General features: G+C 32.2%; 1 protein-coding gene across 6 annotated transcripts in view; it reads right to left on the bottom strand.

Moving 5' to 3' along the window:
- The window catches only part of LOC131853690 (leupaxin), a 79,276-nt gene that overhangs the window by 23,827 nt on the left and 31,982 nt on the right, over nucleotides 1-23,467 (bottom strand). For 2 of the 6 annotated variants that reach the window (XM_059204690.1, XM_059204695.1), the window contains exons 1-3: nucleotides 18,839-18,962; nucleotides 8,233-8,493; nucleotides 2,920-3,167 (exon numbers count right to left, since the gene is read on the bottom strand). In XM_059204690.1, the coding sequence (XP_059060673.1) occupies nucleotides 2,920-3,167; nucleotides 8,233-8,389 (405 nt within the window). In that variant the 5' untranslated portion in view covers nucleotides 8,390-8,493; nucleotides 18,839-18,962. Of the gene's footprint in view, nucleotides 1-2,919; nucleotides 3,168-5,385; nucleotides 5,716-8,232; nucleotides 8,494-18,838; nucleotides 18,963-23,467 lie in introns of those variants that run through there. The other 4 variants (XM_059204694.1, XM_059204693.1, XM_059204691.1 and 1 more) reach the window with 3 other exon arrangements.

Genomic DNA, 23,467 nt, shown 5'->3' with positions numbered 1-23,467 from the left:
ATGGCTAATTCCTATAAATTCGTCACGATGAGTTAACTATCTGATTTCATGCTAATTCTATCATCCTCCACAGGTCATGCCCGCGTGAACTTTATATACTTTTCTTTTGTACCTCAGTGGACTAGTGGTTTAGCACACCGTCTATCTACCGATAGTATTCATGAGTGTAATTGTTTATATAGATCTGGGTCTTTTCTATACATATATTATATATATCTTTACAAAAAGGTAAAAAATATTTGTATGATGATGATTGTGTTAGTTGTCTAATACCCATAACACAAGATCTGCTTAGTCTGGGACTTGTCCTAACAGTACTGTTGTTCTGTTTATCCTATTCATATATTTTAACATTCCACATCAATAGCGTGGTGACATCTGTAACACCAATCTGCTAACTTTATTGGACAAATAGATTTCGCGCCAAGACACGAATGTTCTAGTTTTTATGAATGTTATAAGATGGCGTTACTATAATATATAAATTCTGTACTGAATTATTTACTAAAACTTGTAGTGTAAATAGTTTTTTGTAATTTTACTTTTCTTTAAAGAACGCCATATCGTCTAACCACGGCAAAATTCATATATACTAGGGATATGGGACTAACAAAACATTTTGATGAAAATAAGAGTAAGTCAGTAAGGCACTTAACCCGACGCGTAAAGGTTTACAGTATTTTTGTCTTGTGTTTGTTACAAAGATATCGCCTTTGCTGATTTAGCAAAGGCTTATACTATATATATTTAAAAAGTGGGACAACAATAATATATTTGAACTACAACAGTGTCGTTTTAATCTAATAAATAAAATCAATATTTGTCTGTTTGTTCGTCACTTAGGTCGTTTGTCCTATTGTGATAAAACTTAGACAGCTTATTGTTTACACTTGTCTGAATCTTGGAGATATTCGTACAGTTGGTTTTGTAAGTGTTACGTGAAACGTATTCGATTGTAAATGTATTGTAATATAAGTGTGACTCCGTTCCCCGCATTTGGCGAGCTATGAGTGTAGAGCCGACTCTACTAAAGTAGTCAGACAAGCTCATTCCAGAAGTGTAGAAGCTTTCATAAAAAGAAAGAAAATATACATTTACAGGCTTCTCAGTGCGACCTCGCTGTTTCTAATATATGTGTACGATGTGAGCCACTGTTACGTACTTTACAATTACGTGGACAGTCGTTTATTCTGCTTCGATGCAGGCTTATCATAGAACAATATCCTATTGTATACAAGTGTTTAAGGAATAGTGGGTATTATCCCTATCATTATATTGGGGTTATTCTTATGTAGGCTTAAAGGTAGTTTTGTTAACCATTGAAATATAGATGATATATATTAGTAGAATAGTCGAGTTTATATGTATTTATTCTGTGTATATTTATCAATAGCTATACAAGGTAAATCGTAATACACGTACAGCAATAGTGATAGTAGGTATACATAAAACTGATCAACGTATCCCAAAACAGTGTATTAATTGGGTGGTAACATTTATCTGTTCTACTAAACACAAGTTCATTAAACAAACAAATGAGTAATGCTAAGACTTCATCAAGGATAACTAATTAAAGCGGCTAATGGTATCACTGACTCAATAATTAGATCTAGTCCAAGCTAATTTCATTATAGTCCGAGACCACGTTTTTGCGTGTGGGGATGAATTCCCTGTCGATGGTGAGCGGTGCGATGGTAAAAGGCATCTAGGAACTTCATTACCTGAGTTGGAATTAGCGATATACCAATCGAGGCACTACGACAATAGTTTTATTACAATACCGATTTTATAATGTCAACGTTGTTTTATTTACATTCAATAAGGAAAATATGTACTGTAAAATCATAATTATTCATTTATTAGGTTAAAATAATAGTCCTCAATTTATATACTACTACCTATGTTCCGGACTGCGTCCGCGTGGAATAGTGACCTTGGATAGCATTTTAAATTATTTAGGCTAATTATAAAAAGCCAAAGAAAAAAGTTTTATCGTTCTAGCTTCAAAAATAATGATTTTCTGTATATTTTCATCCCCTATTTTAATTTACCTCTTAAGGGTAAAATGTTTATAAACTTTGAACGACATATTTATTTATATTTAACCATCAGCCTAAAAATAAGTAAACATCTGTATTAATAAATGACGATATTACGTTAAAACAATAAAAAAAACCATTTTACACACTACCATGTATTTGATACAAACACACATATACTCTTTTTTTTATTGTTAAAGTCAGTGGTCAAACTGAGTCTAGATTGATATTGTTTGTCTAATCTTACCGAATGTTAAATTATGGTCGCCTATCAACCACTGGGCGACCACTAGTAATAATAAAAGCAATACAGTGACATCATTCATTGAAAAGTTTGAAGTATGAGGGAGATCCATCAACTGTAGTCCTGTGCTACACTCGAGTACATCTGTGAGGTCTTACCTCCTAACTTCCAGTAATGGATTGCGAACCTGGTTACCTACGATATAATCGAATGTGTCTGCTCTGAACTGTAAATTCTGCTCAAACTTCTGGACTATATATGATTTAAATACGATTATCGATATTAGTGCTACATTCGTATTTTTATATTCATTGTTACACTTTCATTGTTTCATTGTTAGACTAAACAAGTCTAGGATAGCAGTCTAAATTAGTATTCCCTCTTCCAATTCATCAACAAAGAATTTCGTTTCATGTTCGTTTTTATACTGTGGCTAAGTGATCTGGTTTATGCTCGTCAAATTTTACTGGTTGCTCCACTATAACGTAAGGTTTTAGTCAACCGCAGGCAATTCGAGTACCGAAACTATAACGACAATTAAGAAGACAATGTTTGACCCCGAACTCGACTTCATAATTTCGCCATAGACATCCACATACCTCACTAATATCAACATAAAAATATGCTGGAACTTACTGAAGAAGGCTTAATATAATCTGAGCTGATATTCCTCGATCCATTAATAGATCCATATCCGGTGGAAGTTGGTGAACTGAGGCTGCCGCCTGGCGAACTCAATCGTCCTGGGGAGCTCCTGCCGCCTGGTGAACTAGTCCTGCCAGGGGAAGCAGTACGCCCTCCTGGTGATCCAGTACGACCTCCCGGACTGCCCACTCGACCGCCAGAGTTACTGATAGAGTTCTGGAGATCAGCGAGTAGGGCATCTGTAATGAAGAAAACAATAAAGGTTAGACCTATAAGGATAAAAGGTAAGATTTTTGCAACGTCGTTCCTAAGATATTAAAATTTTACATCTATTATTAAATCTCGCATCATAAAGAAATCTCGCCCAATAAAGGGTAACAATACCATAAACAGAAAATCTATAGCATATTAAATTATTCAATTCATAGCACCACATAGCATATTCAATCTATCTATCTATATCTAGCATATTCTATATAATCGAACCGTTTTCGCAATCACACATCTAGCAGCTCTGAAAAAGAACATAAAGCTCATTGGGAAAGTAATTTCATTAGAATAAACCGCCAAAATATGATAAGCAATAATAAAATGTACATTATTATCTCTTACAACAGACCTTAATATATTTTTTTAAAGTTGAACAGATATCCTTCGACATCTTTACAACAACAACAACAATAACAATAGGTATATGTATTAATGAATAGAATATAGAGGTTACGTTTTAGACCACAAAAGCATTAGAGCGATGTATAAAATGAATATATTGAATATTGCAATTTTCCTTCAGCATGTCTCAGTTTACTCAATGACATCATGTGTATTTAATGTGTCGTTTTAATTGGCTGCAATAGAGGCGACGCCGGTATCATTCAATACGGCTTATATTTATTTAGTTATATATCATAATTTCCTTCAATGAACCTTCAGGGAATGAAAATAAAATTCATTTTAATGTATCGCATACTGCATAAACAATCACATAACCTCACGTTCAGTATTCCGAGAAAGCATTGACATGAGTCTGAACTCATTGATGATTTTGCTGTTTTGTCTATTGCATGCAGAATGAACATAGTATTGGCATTTTATTGGGTGTTACTACAAAATTGGTGTATTCAAATTCTCTATTCTATTCTCTAAAAGTCACCTAGTCTCTTTTAAAGGAAGAAATTACAATTTTTATGTAATCTATTTAGACAAGGTCTCTTATTGATAACGCTTGTGGTAGCAATATACGTAAGTATCTGGAGTACATAAGGTATACTTATTTCTTATTGAGCATTTCATGCAGGTAAACACATGTTATTAGCGAACTGACCAGCAAACGAACAATTTCAACATACCTATTAGATATTATTAGTCATAACAACCTACATTACAAAACGGCTCTAGGATATGACCACATGATAGGATTTTCCAAAAGTTGAGAACTTTCATTGACAAACTTCTTAGCTTTTGGGAACACCCAGAATTTTACATGATACAAACGTATGGTATGAAACTCTAAAAACTTCAAAGTGGAACACGCTATACACTTTTATTTCTTACAACCTTTTAGCTTAGATCTATAATAAAACGAATTAGCTATCAACCATCTTAGGTTATTATCATCCTTAATTCAATGGATTAGGCGTTATGAAACTATCAAGTTTAGAACACAGTCAGTAAAATATTCTCTCAAAATTTATCATTATTAGTAGCCAAGGCTTTCTAAATTATCATCGTGGAATACGGTATTAATAAACGTGTAAACATCAAGGTTCACAGATACTAAACAAACATTGAATTATGTTTTCAGATACGATTCATTTAGCTCCTTGCTAGAGCCTATCCGCAAATTCATTACGAATGAAACTCTACAAGAATATACCTGGCTCTAAAACTGGTTTAAGATTATTCAATGAACTTAAATGTATAATAACCGAATCTTATTTGAATTTGTATTACCTACCATCCTTGAATACATTTGTCAAAACTAGTTTCCTTTTTTGGAGGGTTCATTGACTTCCATTATTGGTGTTCATCCAGGTAGCAATTTTATCAGAATCTAAATGAACAGCGACTTCATTCACCATAGACAAAACACACTTATCGGTCATTAACATTGTTGACATAATAGACTAATACATGGATAAGATAATGTACCAAAGATATTTTATTTCATGGGATGTGATGAATTCATTTTATATAAAGTAATAAGATCCTATTTGTACTGTATACATGATAAGTTAATTGTCATTAAAAGTACAAAGGATGATTCACTTCGACACAGGTCTCATACAAAATAACCATATTAAGAAACAAAACAAAGAAGATGAAATTAAATTATTAACATGACTTTTACAATGTGACAATAAGAAATTTTGCAATATGATATATATATACGGGAAGACGAAATTAGATACAAACAAGAGTAAATACGAAATAAGTAAATCAAGGGCACAAAAATACCTAGTCCTTCAACAGCTTCATAAACATCTTCATAATCTGACTGCCGAGGCCGGCTCGAAACCTTAGGTGTTTTCAATATCTTCCCGTAAATAGCATCGTTCACTGTATAATGAGTTTTCGACAATCTTGACATATTGGTTTTCAATTGTAAATCACTACAATAATTATCCAAAATCGTTGAGTGTGCAAACTGGTTCGAAAGAGAGACTATAACCTCGAGCAATTCGCGAGAAACGCTTGTAAAAAAAAACAAGTCTCACTCAAGGGCGGAGGAAGGGATTCTAAATTTAAATATATTTTATCCTTTGAGGATAGGCGCGCGCGGCTCTGTTATGGACTAATACAGTACTGATTCGCCCGTAGAGAGCGCAGTCAAAACCGCACACAACCTAACTCATTGTTCACATAAATATTTGCGATTCTTTAAACGTATTTGTTTAAGTTAAAACATAACAGCGGTTAATGCGCTTAAAATATATAAATCATTATCCTTACTACTTTTATGCACAACTTAAATCTTAAACGATTCTAATATATAGCTTGCTTATATATTAGAATCGTTTAAGATTTAAGTAACATAAGATGCGCAAAATATTTCCATATTTAAAATTAAACAATATTCAAGTGAAGATGTTTAAATTTTATAATAATTAGATAGTGACAGTCGATTTAATGTAAATGTAATTACGTCACACGATGACTTTATTATCTTATGTAATTTCTCTCGATTGCTTTCTTATTCGTGTTCAATTACGATTTCGTAATTGAACACGAATAAGAAAGTAATCTAGAATAGATATATCTAGAATAGATAATAATCTAGACAGTACATTTGTACTAATTGGTAAATTTTACAGATGAAAGTCAAGGCTTTTGTAGTGAAACTAAAATAACGGAATCAACAAAAGATTGGAATCTCGTACACTGTGACATAACATAACATAACATGATGATTACCTACCATATTTGCATATATAATTTGTCTCGCTTACTGTCATTACAGTGAAATCAATAACATTACTTCTACGCGTACATCATTAAATAAATCAATAGACATAATTCTATAGCGTACATACTTGTGTTTTTAGGTTCATGTACAAAAGCTAGTTAATTTCAATAGCTAAAACTGTAGTTTAAGAGTTTCTTTATTGTCAATTTATTTATTTTTATGTATTTTGTAGTCTATATCAAATTTAATTCTGTTTACAGTACAAATATAATAAAGTTATACATGAAATAACCAAAGTGGGAATTATATATACATTGCGCCTACAAATTGTATGCTAGCAAAATCACGTTACAATGAGTAAATGCTATGAATATCACAGTAGGCGTTCATTGCTAAAGTAAAGCAATCAGGATGTCTAGAATTACCAAACAATAATAATTATGATGATCATGACAGCTAGTTTTCTAACATAATTGCTTTTATTTTGTTATGCAGTTCTTGTTATTTTTTTTTTATATAAATAAAAACAGTTTTCTTATTGTTTTAAATTTGGTTTCATATATAGTTGTTTATAATGAAATAGGAAATAATTATTAATGCATTAAATGCACAATATTAAATAACTTGAAAAATTAGTAGTTCACAGTGATAGAATTGTCGTCAGAATATATGTACATGCTTTCCACCGCCTTATACCTACTAAAATCTAAGTACGCTTTTTGTTACAGATAAAGTGCTATAAAGGTAATTTGGAGGATTCATGAATTGAAATAACTATTATTGCCACCAACAAATTGGACTTTCGTTTTTATACTATTAAGTAACATAGAATCAATAACCATAATTAATTACGTTGAACTCAGAAACCTCGTTATTTTGTAATTATGATAGTTCTGCTATATAGAAGCCTATAGTTCTACGGTTCAAACCGTAGAACTATAGGCTATTTTCATTGAACATTTTAATGGCCTACTAAGCTTAGAAGGCATTACGTAAGACAATTATTATTGGCAGAATTACTGGCGAGCATGAGTATGAGTGGTAACTGTAAATAATACAATGCTGTAACATTTTGCGGTTCCAACACGCAAGGTTATCTGTGAGGTGACACTGGGCTCTAATGATACGCAATAGGTATACTTCTGCAGATAGAACTAACGTATCTAGAAATAAAGCTAGTGATTTAAGGGCTGACTTGACTATTTACAAAAAAAAATTAGACTTCTATTTCGTAGGGATAAATATTTTTACTCTTTAACACGATCACTGGAAAATTTAATTATTAAGTTATATTGCAGTTTATAAATGATTATAGAAGCTATTAATTTTTGGCAAAGTAATTTAATTTCATCTAATGTATAAATATATACTTGAATATTCAACTTAGAAAATTTGTTATAATATCTAATTTTATGTAGAGTACAAAATGTATTTAAAATAATTTACATATTTATTCATAATTTGTAATTGTACGTAGCATTCTCTAAATTAAAGCATTTTAATAACAGTGGTCAATTGAGAACTGGGATAAAATAATTATTAAAACTGCACTATCTTCTAAACATTACGAATAGTAGATAAAGAACAGACGTGTGTGTCTTGAAAAAAAATATTATTTATTTAGCACTTTTTATATGTCTCTTATATAGGCAGTTGTGCGTGAACGTGTCTGTTTTAACTCTTAATGAGCATACATATCTAAATGGAGTCTGAATTGCATTAAGCATATTATCAAACAAAAAGCGTTACAGTAATACCATTACATGTAATTACGCAACATTTGTTTACGGACTCGTCTGGCGAATGCTCCACTAACACGAAACCGATATAGCGCAAGGCCACACAATAAAAGCTACTTGACTCATTCATGATGATCACAACTCCTGGACGCTACTCACCAAGGTATGCACTGAAGTCCGTGAAGTAGTTCCTCCAATCTGTGGAGGTCAGCTCCGGCGGATTCGAGGGTCCCCTATCGGCACTGTATTTACGTTCTAGAACGGGTGAGAACGACACAGTCTTAGGGGATGCGGAGCGCGTGCGCACGGACGCCATCCCTCTACACTGGGGTATATAAGGCGCAGCGGGTCAAATTCGCGGGCAGTCGTGGTTGTACCACGGCTGGGTGAAGACTGGTTATTTTCGGAGACGTGAGTTATCTACGGCACGAGCGACGACGGGTGATAGCGCGGTCACACTGGGACTAGCGGTTGAGTTACGCGACGTGCTATTCCCGTCAGGTGGTCATTTCCGCCGTTGTTTCCCAATAGATCGCGAACTGACTTCATTAACCTCATTACGTACATTGTGACAGTAGCAAGAAAAAATAAAACACAGGTGCTCGAGTGGATCCATAAAATAAATGGACTTTTAAGTTATATCACCAATATCCACTTTATTTTAGTACGTAGTAACTAATAATAAAAAAATCCCTGGACAATTCACACAGCGTCATCTAGTCACGCTAAGCAGGGTTTGTGTTACAGGTACTAGACAAATGATAGATATATTTAGATACATTTTTTTACAACTACTGTATATAGAAAACGCCCAGACCAATACAAATACTTATGAATACAAATGTTTGCGAAGATCGAACCAGCGATCATTAGAAGTAAAGCGCTGTGCTAAGCCGATAGACCACCGAGGCCGTATTATATCTGAAGCATAAACCGTGCGTATACGAAAAGTAAGGAGTCTTGATCAAATAAAATTCCCTATTTAGCAAAATAGTTACTGACTGCAAATATACGCAATTTACACCATCGATTAGTTACTGCATTAGCACGATTTGCACCATCTATTAACAACATAGTAGATAATCAATAGTTGAGTAGACAGCTTAAAATAGAATATAGGTACTACTGTTATTTTATTAATCTCTTACTAATATTATAAACACGAAAGTTTGTGAGTACGGATGGATGGATGTTTACGGTTACGGAAAAACCGTATGACTTTACGGTTTTTCATGATCCTTTACAGTAATATATTACTGTAAAGCTTAGACATCAGAATAACAGATACGCTATAAATTTTAAGCTGGTGAAACCGCGGGTACACCTAGTATTAAATATTATTAACAGAATATAAACTGAGAGTAATGTGTTAATAATATACATATATGGTTTGTCAGACAATGTATTTTTTTGCTACTAGCATGTATTTCTGATGCAGAATGGTATGGTAATGGTAATAGTGAAAATTAAAAAATAACTGTGGTAGTTGAAAGAGTTATGTCGTGACAGAGTCCGAATGATAAGGTAAGGAAGAAAGGCAAACCTCAAATGACATATTAGAAATTTGCTTATTGCCTTTTTATACTTTGTCAATTAAATTGAAATACATATTTCTAATGTATATAATGAGTACTCTAATGTATATGTATATAAATTATTTTATTTATTTTTGGAAAAGAGGCGCAAATAAAAAAGTATTTTAGTACTGAAGAAATTTTCTTTCAACACACACACTTAGCAGTGCAATACACGCGAAATAATGCAAAGTGTACACCTATAACTTTCGCGTAAGTAAAAAAGTATACAAGGTTTCATCACAATGGATTTAACTGTACTAAAGCTAATAAAATACGAATACATATTGAGTTTTATATTATACTAGCTGACACGTGCAACTTCGTCTCACACTTACTTGAACATTTATTATTACATATATCGCCCAATTCACATATTATTGTTACAAATACATAGGTATTCTAATGTATAAACTATATTACTGTAAAGTTCGTTCATCAAAATCCGTTCATTAGTTTTTGTATGAAAGAGTAACAAACATCTATTCATTCATCCACCCATACTCACAAATTTTCGCGTTTATAATATTAATAAGATGTAATAGCAAGAAATTTAGTGATAGGCACTCCACACGTGACTATATTAAACGATTGTTGCTACGTTGTCATCAAACTTATGCTTGTGTATATAACATTCTAAATTACATAAACCGACCCAAGTGTTAATGACGTGAAGAACCTACACGTGATAATGAATTGTTGGAACAAACGTTGGACGAGACACCTGCTCGACGTTACATAAGCGGCGCGGACGTGGGCGGGCGGCGCCCTACAGCCCAGCAAGTCATCATTATAGACTCACGCGGCTCTAAATAAAATTAATGTATTTGACGACAGATATACCTAATTTTGGTTTATAATTTTTCAGTAGAATGTATGAGAAACTTTGTAAATATATGAATGTTTGTTACACAATAATATACTTGAAGTAAAAAGTAGGATCACTGTAATGTAACTGTTTGTAAGTTGGATGCATGAACTAATTCTTTGTAATATATGAATGATAAATAAATGAGAATAGATATTACATTATCTTTTAAATCAAATCTAATTTATTTTGCTATAAACAATAGGGCTACATAAGTTATAATTGTGAAATATTTATTATGATTTACCTCAAGTTTAATCATAAGTACGCAAAATTTTAAAATTATTAAAAAATTAATTCATTATCCAGAACATTGTCGTCAGATCAATAGATACATACATCATCACATTATTAGGTACTTAAAAAGTCTTTAAGGAGTAGAAACATTTGTGCAGTAACCAATTATTTAATTAATTTATCAATTGTCCTCATGAAAGTTCCTTTATATCGTCAGGTATTTTTATTATAAATTCGTATCGTAAACAACAAGAAACTGAATATTAAAAAAAAAAAGGATTACATAAACAAATACTTTTTAAGTTCATATCCGTTAAATTTCAATACATTAAAACACTAACCAGTAGCAATAACATAAGATCGATCATAGTGTGATGGCATCTGTTTTTTGTTATCACTGCTCGGTGAGTAAAATGGTTAAGGGATGTTGTTTAGAATCGATTCTAAAAATTGGATCGAGGTTAATAGATAATAAAAAAATCATATAATTAAAGCACGTTGGTATCAGAAAATAGAACACCTTGAGTTACATGATATACGAAGCCTCTCGTTGCGTGTCTGTTTGCACGAGCTGATCTTGAAAACACTGAATGGGTAATGCATTCTTCCCATATTACTCATATTTTGCAGAATTATTTTTAAAGAATTGTTAGTACAAAATTTAGGTTGGCAATGGATTCGATCCCGGATACAGTACACTATCCCATCATGAGTCCCCACGACTCATTTATAAGTTATAATATTTCTTTTCTAAATATTCTTTAAAGAAATGATATTTTAGTATGAAAATGAAACCTTTCGAAAATTCTATAGTACGATTTGAAACAGCGAATGCATGGGTGTACCTTAGATAATACATACACAAAACCACATTGCGGTAGGGAAAAATATTCCTACCTCAATGTGGTTCAAATAATAGAGTCAATTGGATTCAAATGAAATTGAGAATGCTGATGCTGTCATAGAGTCAAAATAACCAAATATTCATTAGTCATAGTGCAAATTTATTATGTATGTATTTTATATAAAACAGAAGATACACGTGTCATATATGAAGAGATAATGGTGACTTCAGTTTATATGTTTTTTTTTAATATTCATATATCATAATATCTAATGTCAAATACTACTATTTTCTCTGCATACTGATGGCCTCGGTGCTCTAGCGATCTAGCCCACTGCTTTAACTCTGATGGTCGCGGGTTTGATTCCTTGCAAGATGCAAACATTTATATTAATGAGTAAGATTGTACATTATATATTATTGTATATTATATATTTACGAAAAAATGTATTTAGGTATTTCTATCAGCTGTCTATCACCCATACTTTGCTTACCTTGAGACTAGACAACGCTGCATGAATTATCCAGGGTTATAATTATTATTAGACCTAACGCAACTGACAAAGTTAAAGGTACACAAAATGGTTTCATTTATATGGTAAAGGTGTTAACCACATTCAAGCGAAGCCGCGGAAATGGCTAGTCTAGTTATATAATACATAATCTTAAATTCATGTTTTCCTTTGTTCTACATTCTTATTCTTGACATTGGTTGTAGGTGGCGATCATTTAGGTGGGTGGAACATGAGGCACCGACTAGGGCTGTCAAATATAATTTATAATAATATACCTCGCTTTAGATATTTTATTTAATGTCATATAATGCTTTTGTGATTAGATCACACATATTTTCATATTGTTGTATACTAAACAAACTTTACCTACAATAAAAATAAATACTTGCCTGTTATTATTATTAAAATCATTCTTTCAGCAGTCTCTTGTTTTTTTTTTAAATTTTACATGATATATTCTTGACTCGTTAACCAGTTACATTCACTTTTATTTGAAAGATACTAGATATGCCATAATAATTTTATTAGTTTACATTTTGTCAAAACAATTCATTGTCCAATTATAAACTTATAAATGTCAATTACAGACATATCCAAAATGCGAAAGTTTTGAACTGTCATTAGTCATTGGCTTGTAATACTAAAAACATAGAGAACATTAAATAAATTCAACTTACGCAAAATCCATAAAAAAATATTTTTAAAGTTGGTATTTATATTATATTTTAAAAGAAAAAGTAAAAGAATATGTGACATCCCTATTTGTGACAGAAGGTCACAATGGTGCTTAGTAGGTAGCTAAAATGGTAAACGATATCTGTGTAATCTAAATGTGTTTTTAATAAAAAAAAATCCATCATCGACACCAAAATCGCGTTCTTTACGCTTCAATAGCCTATAAATAAAATAAAATTATTATTCTCTAATTGTAGGTTCCTTATAACTTTGTGAGTATTGTATGTAGTGATTGAAGATATATATAATGTTAATATTACAATATAAATTGCTTATATTACTCGGAATCTTGCTTATATGAATCTGATATTGATTAATATACCTTTCAAACAATGAAAGAATTTCAAATCCGTTTTCTCTCTTAGCAATAATAATATGGATTTAATCAAAAATGGTTCAAATATTTTTGTTTTTATCTATAAAGTTTTAAGATTTTTTCACTTTTTAAGAGCTACAGATACCAAGAAACTAAATTGTCCTAAAATACAAACGAATAAACAGGACTTTTCTTCATTTGAAGTGAGTCAGAAAGGATTAGAAAATAAGAACCTCCGGCCAATATTGCTGCGCAAATATTTACCTACCAATTATTCATACATATTGATGATGGATTTATTTAACACATGGATCTATTATATTAAACACATCTGTGTTTACCATTCATAAAAGCGGCAAGTACTTTGTCGCTAGAACAAAATATATCCCATCTGACATTGACGGGAAATATTAAATTGATCACCTACCGGAAAGCAGATGGCACTGAAGTCACAGTTCAATAGACAAATAAAATACCAAACGCAAATGTAATAATGTAACTACTAATTAAATATACAAAGACTATTTTGCAATATCTCTTCACGAGGTTATGTACCCACAATGTACGAGTTGAAACATTGCATGTAGGTTTTAAATATTCTAAACTATTAACAGGGGTTACGCTGTCAACATTCAATGTTACAACTAGTTCCCGTAACTCTGTGAGATAATTTAACGAAGTGGTCTCTTGACGGAGTAAAAATTTAACATTTTATAACGCTCCTATTCTATTTTATAATATTAACCCGTATTGTTCAACTACTCAGAAAGGCAATACAATACAAAGTTATGATGAATAAGGCGTACCTCTACTTCTTATATTTAAAAAAAAGTATGATGAGTAAGGTACTCATCAAACCTTTTTTAATAACTATTTGATAAAGTATTTGGAAAATCAAAAGCAATACCTATTTGCCATAAACATTTGTAACATACACTAGCTGTTACCCCCCTAAGTTGCTCCATGCAACATTAGACCGAGTGAAAGTACTGTTATAATCGATCCAGTCCTTAGCAAGAACAAACAGACAGACAGAGAAACATTTTTAAAATTAAAATAACGATGTGAGTACCACATATATCTTCATTTGCATCTAATGAAAAAATGTTAATTAGAAATTACAAACATTCTTCAATTTGTATAGATTGAAGACATGATGGTGTAGTACGTAGAAGTATCAAAACTTGAATGTTTAGCTTAAGAGAGGGAATACTACAATGTACCTTTTTATACATACTTTGGAAAAAAACTTTTTTGTTTGACAAAGGAACAGTGCCTAACATTTAAATAATTATAAAACAATAAAGTTGTCGTTTCCAGATTACTTCTGACAGAACATATCAAATCTAAACTGAACATCCGGTTATGGTTATCTTCCTGATTATAACATCTTTTCATTAACCAGAAAGAGCTATATTATTTAACTTTGCTCCTAAGAATTAGTTTTTGTACAATGCTTGACTTTTACTTGACATTTCCAATCTATACTTACAAATTGTAAATCAAACTGACACATTTGTCAGTCACATACATAATCACTAATCTGTCAATCTCATTCTGTTGCAAACGAGAATTGTTAGCAGCGGCGTTACATAATGCAACTACATTTATTTATGTTACAATGTTTCGATTGCAACTGGTATGTTGATAACAATCTACATTTAGAAACATGTTTATTATAGGTACCACATATGTCACCGTAGTGAAGTTTGAATTCAATGATTGATTTCAAAATTACCTGTTTGACAGGTAGCGTATTTTCGATATGTACTGTATTTCTGGCAGGAACTGTCTATAGAGTTTGGATTGAGTATAGTGAAGGTTTAAAAAAAATAACTTTGTGTATTTTGGAATATTACAATATGATACAATTACTAGCTCTAAAAAGTGGGGTTGTCTTTAACGGCGAAGTTAAAGACGACCTCGATGGTCTAGCGGTTAAAACATCGTATTACGTCCGATGGTCGCGGGATCCAGTACGGTACATACATTTATATTCATGAGTATGATTGTTTATATCTGTGGGTGTTTTTTATGTATATTATGTTTGTATTTAAAAAAAATGTATATATATCAGTTGTTTAGTACCCATAACACAAGCTCTACTTAGCTTGGCGTGACGCTGTGTTAATTATACTGAGATATTATTGTTATTATTATTAAGTAGCGTTGATAAATCGTAAAGTTATTAAAAAAAATCTTAGTACATTTTAAAATAACTATTATCTATACCAGATTCTGTCCATGAGAGTTTTAATATCTAAATAATGTATTTTTAGAGCTGCCTCACAAACGGGGGTGTCTTATAATCTTGTTAAGGTAGAGTTAGCAGCGATCACTTCTTGTATCTTACTAATATTATAAACGCGAAAGTTTGTGAGTATGGATATGGATAGATGGATGGATGTTGGTTACACTGTCACGTAAAAGCTACAGAATGGCTTTTGATGAAACTTTTCAGTAAGGAAACTTACATATTAGAATAATACATAGGCTATAAATTTTATACGGGTGAAACCGCGGGTACAGCTAGTATTCAATATATACTCTTATAGGAGTACATTAGGATCATTCCTATATTCACTGATGGTAGAGTCAAACTATATTGACAAGTTTAGTATGTACCTCTTCATATGACAAAGTAATCGGTACAAAGATATGACGACACCATTTGTGACGAAACTAATACAAGCTATTTAGATCAAACTTTTAAATTATTTAGGTTAAAAAAACTTTAAACTCCGCCATACTGTGCCATCCAGACGGCAAACAGCGATTCTAAAATAGAAACTAGAAATGACAAAACAACGTCATTACAGTTTAAGAGTTAAAATTTTACGGCCAAATGAACAAAAGATCTTCGGAGGTATTTTGTGAAGCAACAAGGAGCGTTAATAAACCGTGGACCACAGCATTCACGCAAATGTTTGAAGACAAAAAATGTTGTTTTGCTAAGGCGCAAATTTTCTATGGGAAACATTACAACATCGCTGGGTCGAGTCGAGCGTTGTTAAGACCCTGTTAAATAACTTTTTGCGCATGCGTGCTGTTAAATATGTTGTGGTTAATAACTCTTGCACATTACACTGGTGAATTGTTTGCATATAATGGTAGGCCGTCTTTGAAGTTAGTTACAGGGTCATAAATAAAGACCTTTTCTCCTCAGTTTTTGTTTCGCTTATATGAGAAACATTGGAGAAAGTTGCATCGCGGTACTTACATTCTTGGTTTCATAGCGTTTATAGGCAGAAATATATATATAGACGAATGATGTCTGTTTACAATATCTAATAATATCACCTTAATTTTGCATAGATTGAAATTTTTCACATTTTGACATCTAGTGTTGTCTGAAACGCAATAGACAATAGGATATTATGAACACCGAAATGATCTCATCTGCTTGAACAACAGTTCACTTTTTTGCTTCACAACAAAGTATCCGTTATGAATTAAATAATCATTCTTGGTCTAGCCAATCATCTGCTATAAACATAAGCCTCCCTATAGTAACTTTTAATAAGAATTAAATAATAATAAAAAATAATTTAATGTCTCAGCACAATAGGTTCATAATAGGATTATCTGCCCACATCTACCACACAACTCTAACATAATGACTGCCTCTAATTAATCATAGTTTCATATTTTCTCCACAGTTTCGAGTTGACGTCTCTGATTGATATTTATTGTTTTCTATTTTGAACCACACGTCCAGAAAAGTAATTGTGTTTATTAATTTATTATTGTGTTACTTATTGGAGACTTCATCGCTATATAGAACACAGTATGACATCACGATACGAGGCCTAAATATCTCTATAATATACAAACTAACTGAACAGATAATATCCAATAATATTAATTTTAGCATCTGCGTTGTAATTATTATTCTATGCTTTTTTGAAGGATATATCACCTTGTGCATCGTTTTTTACTATATTAATATCATAAATAAGAAATCCAAACCGAGATGGTATTTAAATTGGTTTTCACTGAAAATATTCATATTTGTTATAAGTACGTATATATTTACAAAATGTTACATTTAGTTTAAATTTAATAAGCAACTACATACATATGTGAATTTTATTAAATACTTTCTACTAAGAAAAGCAACTCCACTTTTGACAAAATTAGTAGAGAAGGTATGATCTCTTAAAATAATTAAAAAAAAAACTTTATTTTCATTAAGTTCTAATATATTAAAATATATAACAATTTTTAAGTTCTATTATAATACATTAACTACTGGAGATTTACTATATTTAGAAGTCACTAAAAAGTAACACTGCTACTCAAATGAAGCTGAGTAAATACACTATGTGAAATAACATGGGGTGACATGTTCATTGCGCTCTGTCGCGCCGCCGCGACATGTTGTATCGAACACCATACATATTTCATGTGTGCCCGATATAGAACAAATTACATGTCAACAAGCATCTATTAGTTTAATGACAAATAATTCTATAGAAGGAATACTATGAAAAAAACTGACTGTCTATAATTTATTTACTTAACTTTAATTCATATATATACATACACGAGGCGGTCTCCACACACACACACACACACACCTAATTATATACTTTCTATAAAGAAAAGCAACTTCAATTTTGACATATCTTATTCGATAATGAAAAAATATGAAAATCAGTTCAGAGTGTTCAAAGCATCGCGTAACATAGCACGTTTATAAAACTAGTTTAAAATTAAGGAGCCAAGTATCCTTTGAAAAACTAAATAGTATCAAATTACAGACTTTTATTATAATAAGCAGATACTAGTGCACCTAATCCAACATTAATTTATTTTATTTAGGATATATTGTTGTCCGCTTTCGGTTTTGTTTTTATTTTATTAATTAATTATCACTGGTATAATATCGACAAGAGAAAAAGAGCCCATATCATTCTTTATAACAAGCATTATTAGACGAGTATGCCAAATTTCATATAATTTACACTATGAAAAGACACAAAAAAAAAACTCGCATTCATAATATTAATAAGGATTACACTACGTATATTTGAATAATAGTGAAGTCATAATAATACTAGCAGAATTACAGTACACTAAAAGCGGAAACCAAACTGTGTAGAGTAACCCGTTAATTTCAAAAGGCACCAATTTAAATAGATCTCTTTTAATTGGTGTGCAATTACAATTTATAGGGTTGCCGCCCCAGACCCAGTTACATTCGCAGCTCTACATAGTGTAGACAGTATATTGGCCCTGTTTTATTTATAGGCTATTAACACTGATGCCTTGCGGCGCCAACACTGGCTTCATGTTCTTTTGATTGACTGTGGACATTTTGTGACGCAGCTCAAGTGTTTCATCATGTCGCGACACGCTATACACTAAGATCGAAGCACTCTAATATAAACAATGTTACACAAACTATCCGCTGTCTAATTGAATTGAAATTCGAGATAAAATCAAATCAATATGTAAACACAACGTAAACGTCTCAAGTCAGTCGTGATGCTTATAAAAAAATACTGAAGCCGTATGAAGTAATTAATAAATTATTCATATTTATTTACGTAATTAATTACTAAAAACCACAAAGAGAATCACGTAAATAAGCCGCCCACAGTGTGACGCGCTAACGAACACAAATTGCCGGATTCGTCTCGCACCCGTACGAGGCTACCATCGTACACATACCGTAAAAAATCGATTCACAACGATGTCGCACTAAATCACTATCTAAATCGTATTTGTTTCGAATATGTATCGAGTTGAAATCGGGGATCGCTGCGCGCGCTGCAGCGGTTAGGTCGGATGGATGTCGTCGCGGCGACTGACAGCCTGGCCGCAACACCAGTGGGACGACTGTAATGACCATCGTCTTTGTGGTGAGGAATTGCGCGTTTAATGGGGACGTGTAGGCGGTAATCGTAACGAGCAGCATGCAGGGAAGCGGACTGGTGTCTAGCGGATCCGATGCTTCTGGGAAGCCTCGCCTCCACGGATGGGAATGCAGGACGCGGTCGACTACTTGTGGAATGCTGACCATTTGCATCAAGACGTTTCCTGAGTGTGATATATTCGCAGAGAATCATGAACTAACGTTATCTAGTTTACAACAAGCTTCACTACACGTCCAGATAAAAGGTTAGATATAGTTGAACTTATATTACTGTTAATAGAGGTGCATGAATCATTCAATCAACAAAAATAAAACTAGTCTTAATATAGGAGAAATGTTTTTAAACTACATAGTTAACAATCCTAATGGAGTCGTGTATGAAAGCCAAAAAAGTTAAAACTGATAATCTGGCACCACAAACCACGAGAACGTGGCCAAGGAAACCAAAACAACAAAGACAGCTAATGACGATGACGAACAACAAACCGTAACGAAACGCGTGGCCATTGCCGTACTCTTGTTCATCAGCCATGACGCCAAACTATAAGGTAATGTTATACTAAAAGCAGTAGAACAGGAGCTACTAATTGCATATCAGTGGATACGGATATCCACTAATGGACCATTTATACTGGCAAAGGCGCGGTTACCCTATATGCTATATCCAGCAAAGTGGCATTTGCTTGAAGCTCTATTCATTCCGTTCAAAACCTTCCAGTACACAACGTAATAATAGGCTATAATTACATAGCATGTAGGTTGTACAAATTCCTTTGTACTCCATTGAATTACGGAAAACAATATTTATTGTATATATACTGCAGTATACTTAGTAGTAAGAAATTGTGTTGTTTGTGTGTTAGAACGCGTGATTGAGAATATTGGAATGAATTAGAGCTGACCATTTGATAATAATTGCTAGTAATTGATGATATAACACTCATCTCACTCGTATTCACTCCCCAATGACAAAAAATCATTGAAGTGAACCCTTCAATGATACTCCTACCTCAACTTTACGAAAATATGATAGAAAAACAACAAGATTCTGCTCCTTTAGATCCCTTTAATTGCATTGGTTAAGAAAATTCAAAGTTAATAAATTAATCCCCTCGACTGTGAACGTAGCCCAATGCTCTCGTATTCTTGTATCGTATATAATAAATAATTAGGTATTATCTACACTTAATTAGAATATGAGCTTCCGGGTAGTTCATTTTAGTGGGCGAACACTATTTTTGGTAACTTGTATTAAGTTGGCTTCACTACCCGACATGTGGTCAATATATTCAACGCGAGTATACACGACGCCGTTAAAAATATAAAATAACAGTATAATAGTAACGTGGTAACGTTAATACTACTTATATATACTTTAAATCCTAGATTATTTAAATATTAAAAATAGGTTCTTCCATCTCTCTTCACAAACCCAATTTATACAAATTAATCAGCCATAAATGCAATTAGGTAAGCGCCATTTAAATCTCATAAAATACTATATCAAAAAGCACTTATGTTTTTAAAAGCATCAAGTCATAAAATGCATTTACGGTAAAGATAGTTAAAGTAAGCAAGCAAACGATAACACTAGTGCGAGAATATTTTGTAAAACAAAAATCAATCGACTCCCAATCAAGCCGTCTGATGAGTGGGTATATCTGTCTCGCCTATTAAAACATCCAGTACGTTACCGTTGCCGTGGCAGTAATATAAATTCTATCGATTGAAAAAAGATTTATTAAAAATCAGGCTTAACACAGATACCTACCGCGTTTATATATTAAAATATATGTCAAATTATCAACCTCCTAACCTCCTTACAAAATAGGTTCATAACTGATACAAAGACAACTAAACAACAAAAGTATAATCAGTCTATAAAACGCATTTTGATCGAAATACAAGTCTCCTAATAAAGAATACAATCGTTTGTTTACAGAAGACCGCCGTCTAATAATATGATTATTTTTTTATAGTATTCTATTACTGATGCAATTAACATTAAATTACCAGATGGAACTCTTCAAGAGGTCCTTCCCCTACGGTCGGAAAAGGAGCAAACCATTCCTTTTGTAAATACATTTAAGGTTTAATTGTATCAAAGTGAATTTACCTTTATTCCTTTATGGTTAGAAATGAGAAATGATTACTGATTGCGGAAAAGACAATAAAATGAAAAGAGACGTCCCCCTGCTTCATTCTTTTTGTCGATTGTGTAAAAGCATTGAAATAGAAATGTTAGTTATCTTGGTAGTTTAGTAATCCATAGGTCACCTTTATTATGTGTGGAAAAATGTCAATAGACTTACTTATGGTAGGACGTACGTTACACACTAGAACTTCTCAACGATTGGTACATTATTCGTATTTTTCGATAAATTGGCTACTTTTAACAACTGAAAACCTTGAGCAGTAATTAGATCCATTAATAAACGACAACCAATTCAGACATTAAGTCGTTAAATAATTAACCGTCTTTGTTCTACTCATTGTCTGACAACGGACATATTGCCAAACGCAGGCAGTATCTTTAGGAGTATGTTTTTTAGAAAAGCATTTCAACTGTTGCCTAGTAAGATATTTATTTGTTTGTCTATTTTGTGTGTATCTACAGGTATACGTCTAAAAGGAAAATTTAACACAGTAAATTATAATCAGAGATAAAAAAATTTGGTTTTTATTAAACCGTTAGGAGCGTTCATGAAAATTAATTGATTATTAATAATATAAATATAAAAACATATATATTATATACCATGTTCAACACTCTCTTTTGTCTTTTTTAACTCACTCTTTTTTTATCTAAACGTGCAGCAATTCCACTATTCGTGATCGTGATTTTATGTCAATATCTCGAAGTCAGGAGAAAAAATAATACAAGTGTAATTTAATGAGCAACCACACACACTAAAATTGTTTGTAAAACTGACCCTAAATGTGCGTAATACTTCATAGGAATGTTTTTTCTACTTATTGAACGAGAGCAGTCATACCAGTTAGTAGGCTACAAAATAAACAAAACACAATAAAAGTTTAATAGTACTATAAGTGAAACATTAACGTCGTTCCAACAACATACAAGCGTGCCAAATAGACCAAATACAGACAAAATCTGGGACAACGTGAGGTGAAATACTAGTGTTTACAAGGCTTGAGTACGAGTAAAAAGAAAATTACGACATTGTTTTCTTACATTTTTTAAATATTAATTGAAGATTATTTCTACCTCATGAATGTAAAAACAAAGAAGTTATGCTAAAAAACTAGTCTTGAAACCGAGACTTAAAAATGCCTCAGTTAATAGCAGTACATAATATACATATGTACTCTTTAAATAAAGCAAAAACGTTAAGGACGCTCAGTAAATAGGAAGTAGGTAATAAAATTGGAAATTAGAGAGATACGGCCTGAATGCCTATAGCAAGAAATCATAACGATGGGTGCTTATAAATATATATTTTTAATGACACACATTATTTAGTTTAGAAGTAGTTATTTCGTTATAATTTAAAAGAAATGATAATGAAAGGGGTACTTATAAACATTTATTTCTTAAACAATTAGATAAGGCGAGAATATGCAATCAGACTGTTCACTCTTATATACACATAAAACGCTCGGCACTTCTAATTCGCACCATACACGACAGGTACTATTTTCCCGCATAGGCATTTGGTACCAGCGCGGTCCAAACTTGGAGAGACAGTAGAGATCGTCAACTCGACACGAATGTCATAGTGATTGCTTAGATGTATGTACTCACTTATCAAAGGGCCCCCTGCCGCCAAGAGTTGTCTAATGCCGCCTATTGCTACAGGCAATTAAACTTTCCGTATATTGGATTTTACTTTTTATGCCGATTAATGTCTATATTATCATTAATTAATGTTTACAAACTGGTTTTAAAAGCGAATAATATACTAATTTTAGAATATAAAATACAAGTTTCTTCTTTGTCGTTACATAATATGGCTATTTACTTTTTATATCACCGTATCACTCATGTTAATTTTCTTGCTTTATCTACCAAGATACAGGCATAACCTGGAGTCGATTGATAGATAGATATACATATATTAAGTTAGGTTAATGCATAAAGTTATTATTATTATGTTCCTAAAACTGATGTTTCTCTTCGTTTGAATTGTCTAACACATTCCTATAACAATTCGTGGAAACGTGTCCGATAGCCAATATTTGTAATATTCATTAATATGTCAAGGTTTTCTATATATACATCCGTCTAATTATAAAACTATAAATATGTATGTAAACAAAAAAAATCGAAATATATTTTAACATCACTTATTTTAGGTCAGCACTAAAGGAAGAGTCTGAACTCCTTACACCATAATTGAGGTAAAAAGAACTTTAAAAACAGGCAACAAATAAAGCCAAGAAACTTATTCCCTCGCTATCCG

Source organism: Achroia grisella, unplaced genomic scaffold (genome assembly GCF_030625045.1).
Source record: "Achroia grisella isolate CSIRO2021 unplaced genomic scaffold, CSIRO_AGI_Agris_v1 utg905, whole genome shotgun sequence".
NCBI lineage: Eukaryota > Metazoa > Arthropoda > Insecta > Lepidoptera > Pyralidae > Achroia > Achroia grisella.
Note: the sequence above shows the minus strand (reverse complement) of the source record. Positions and strands in the feature narration are given on the sequence as shown.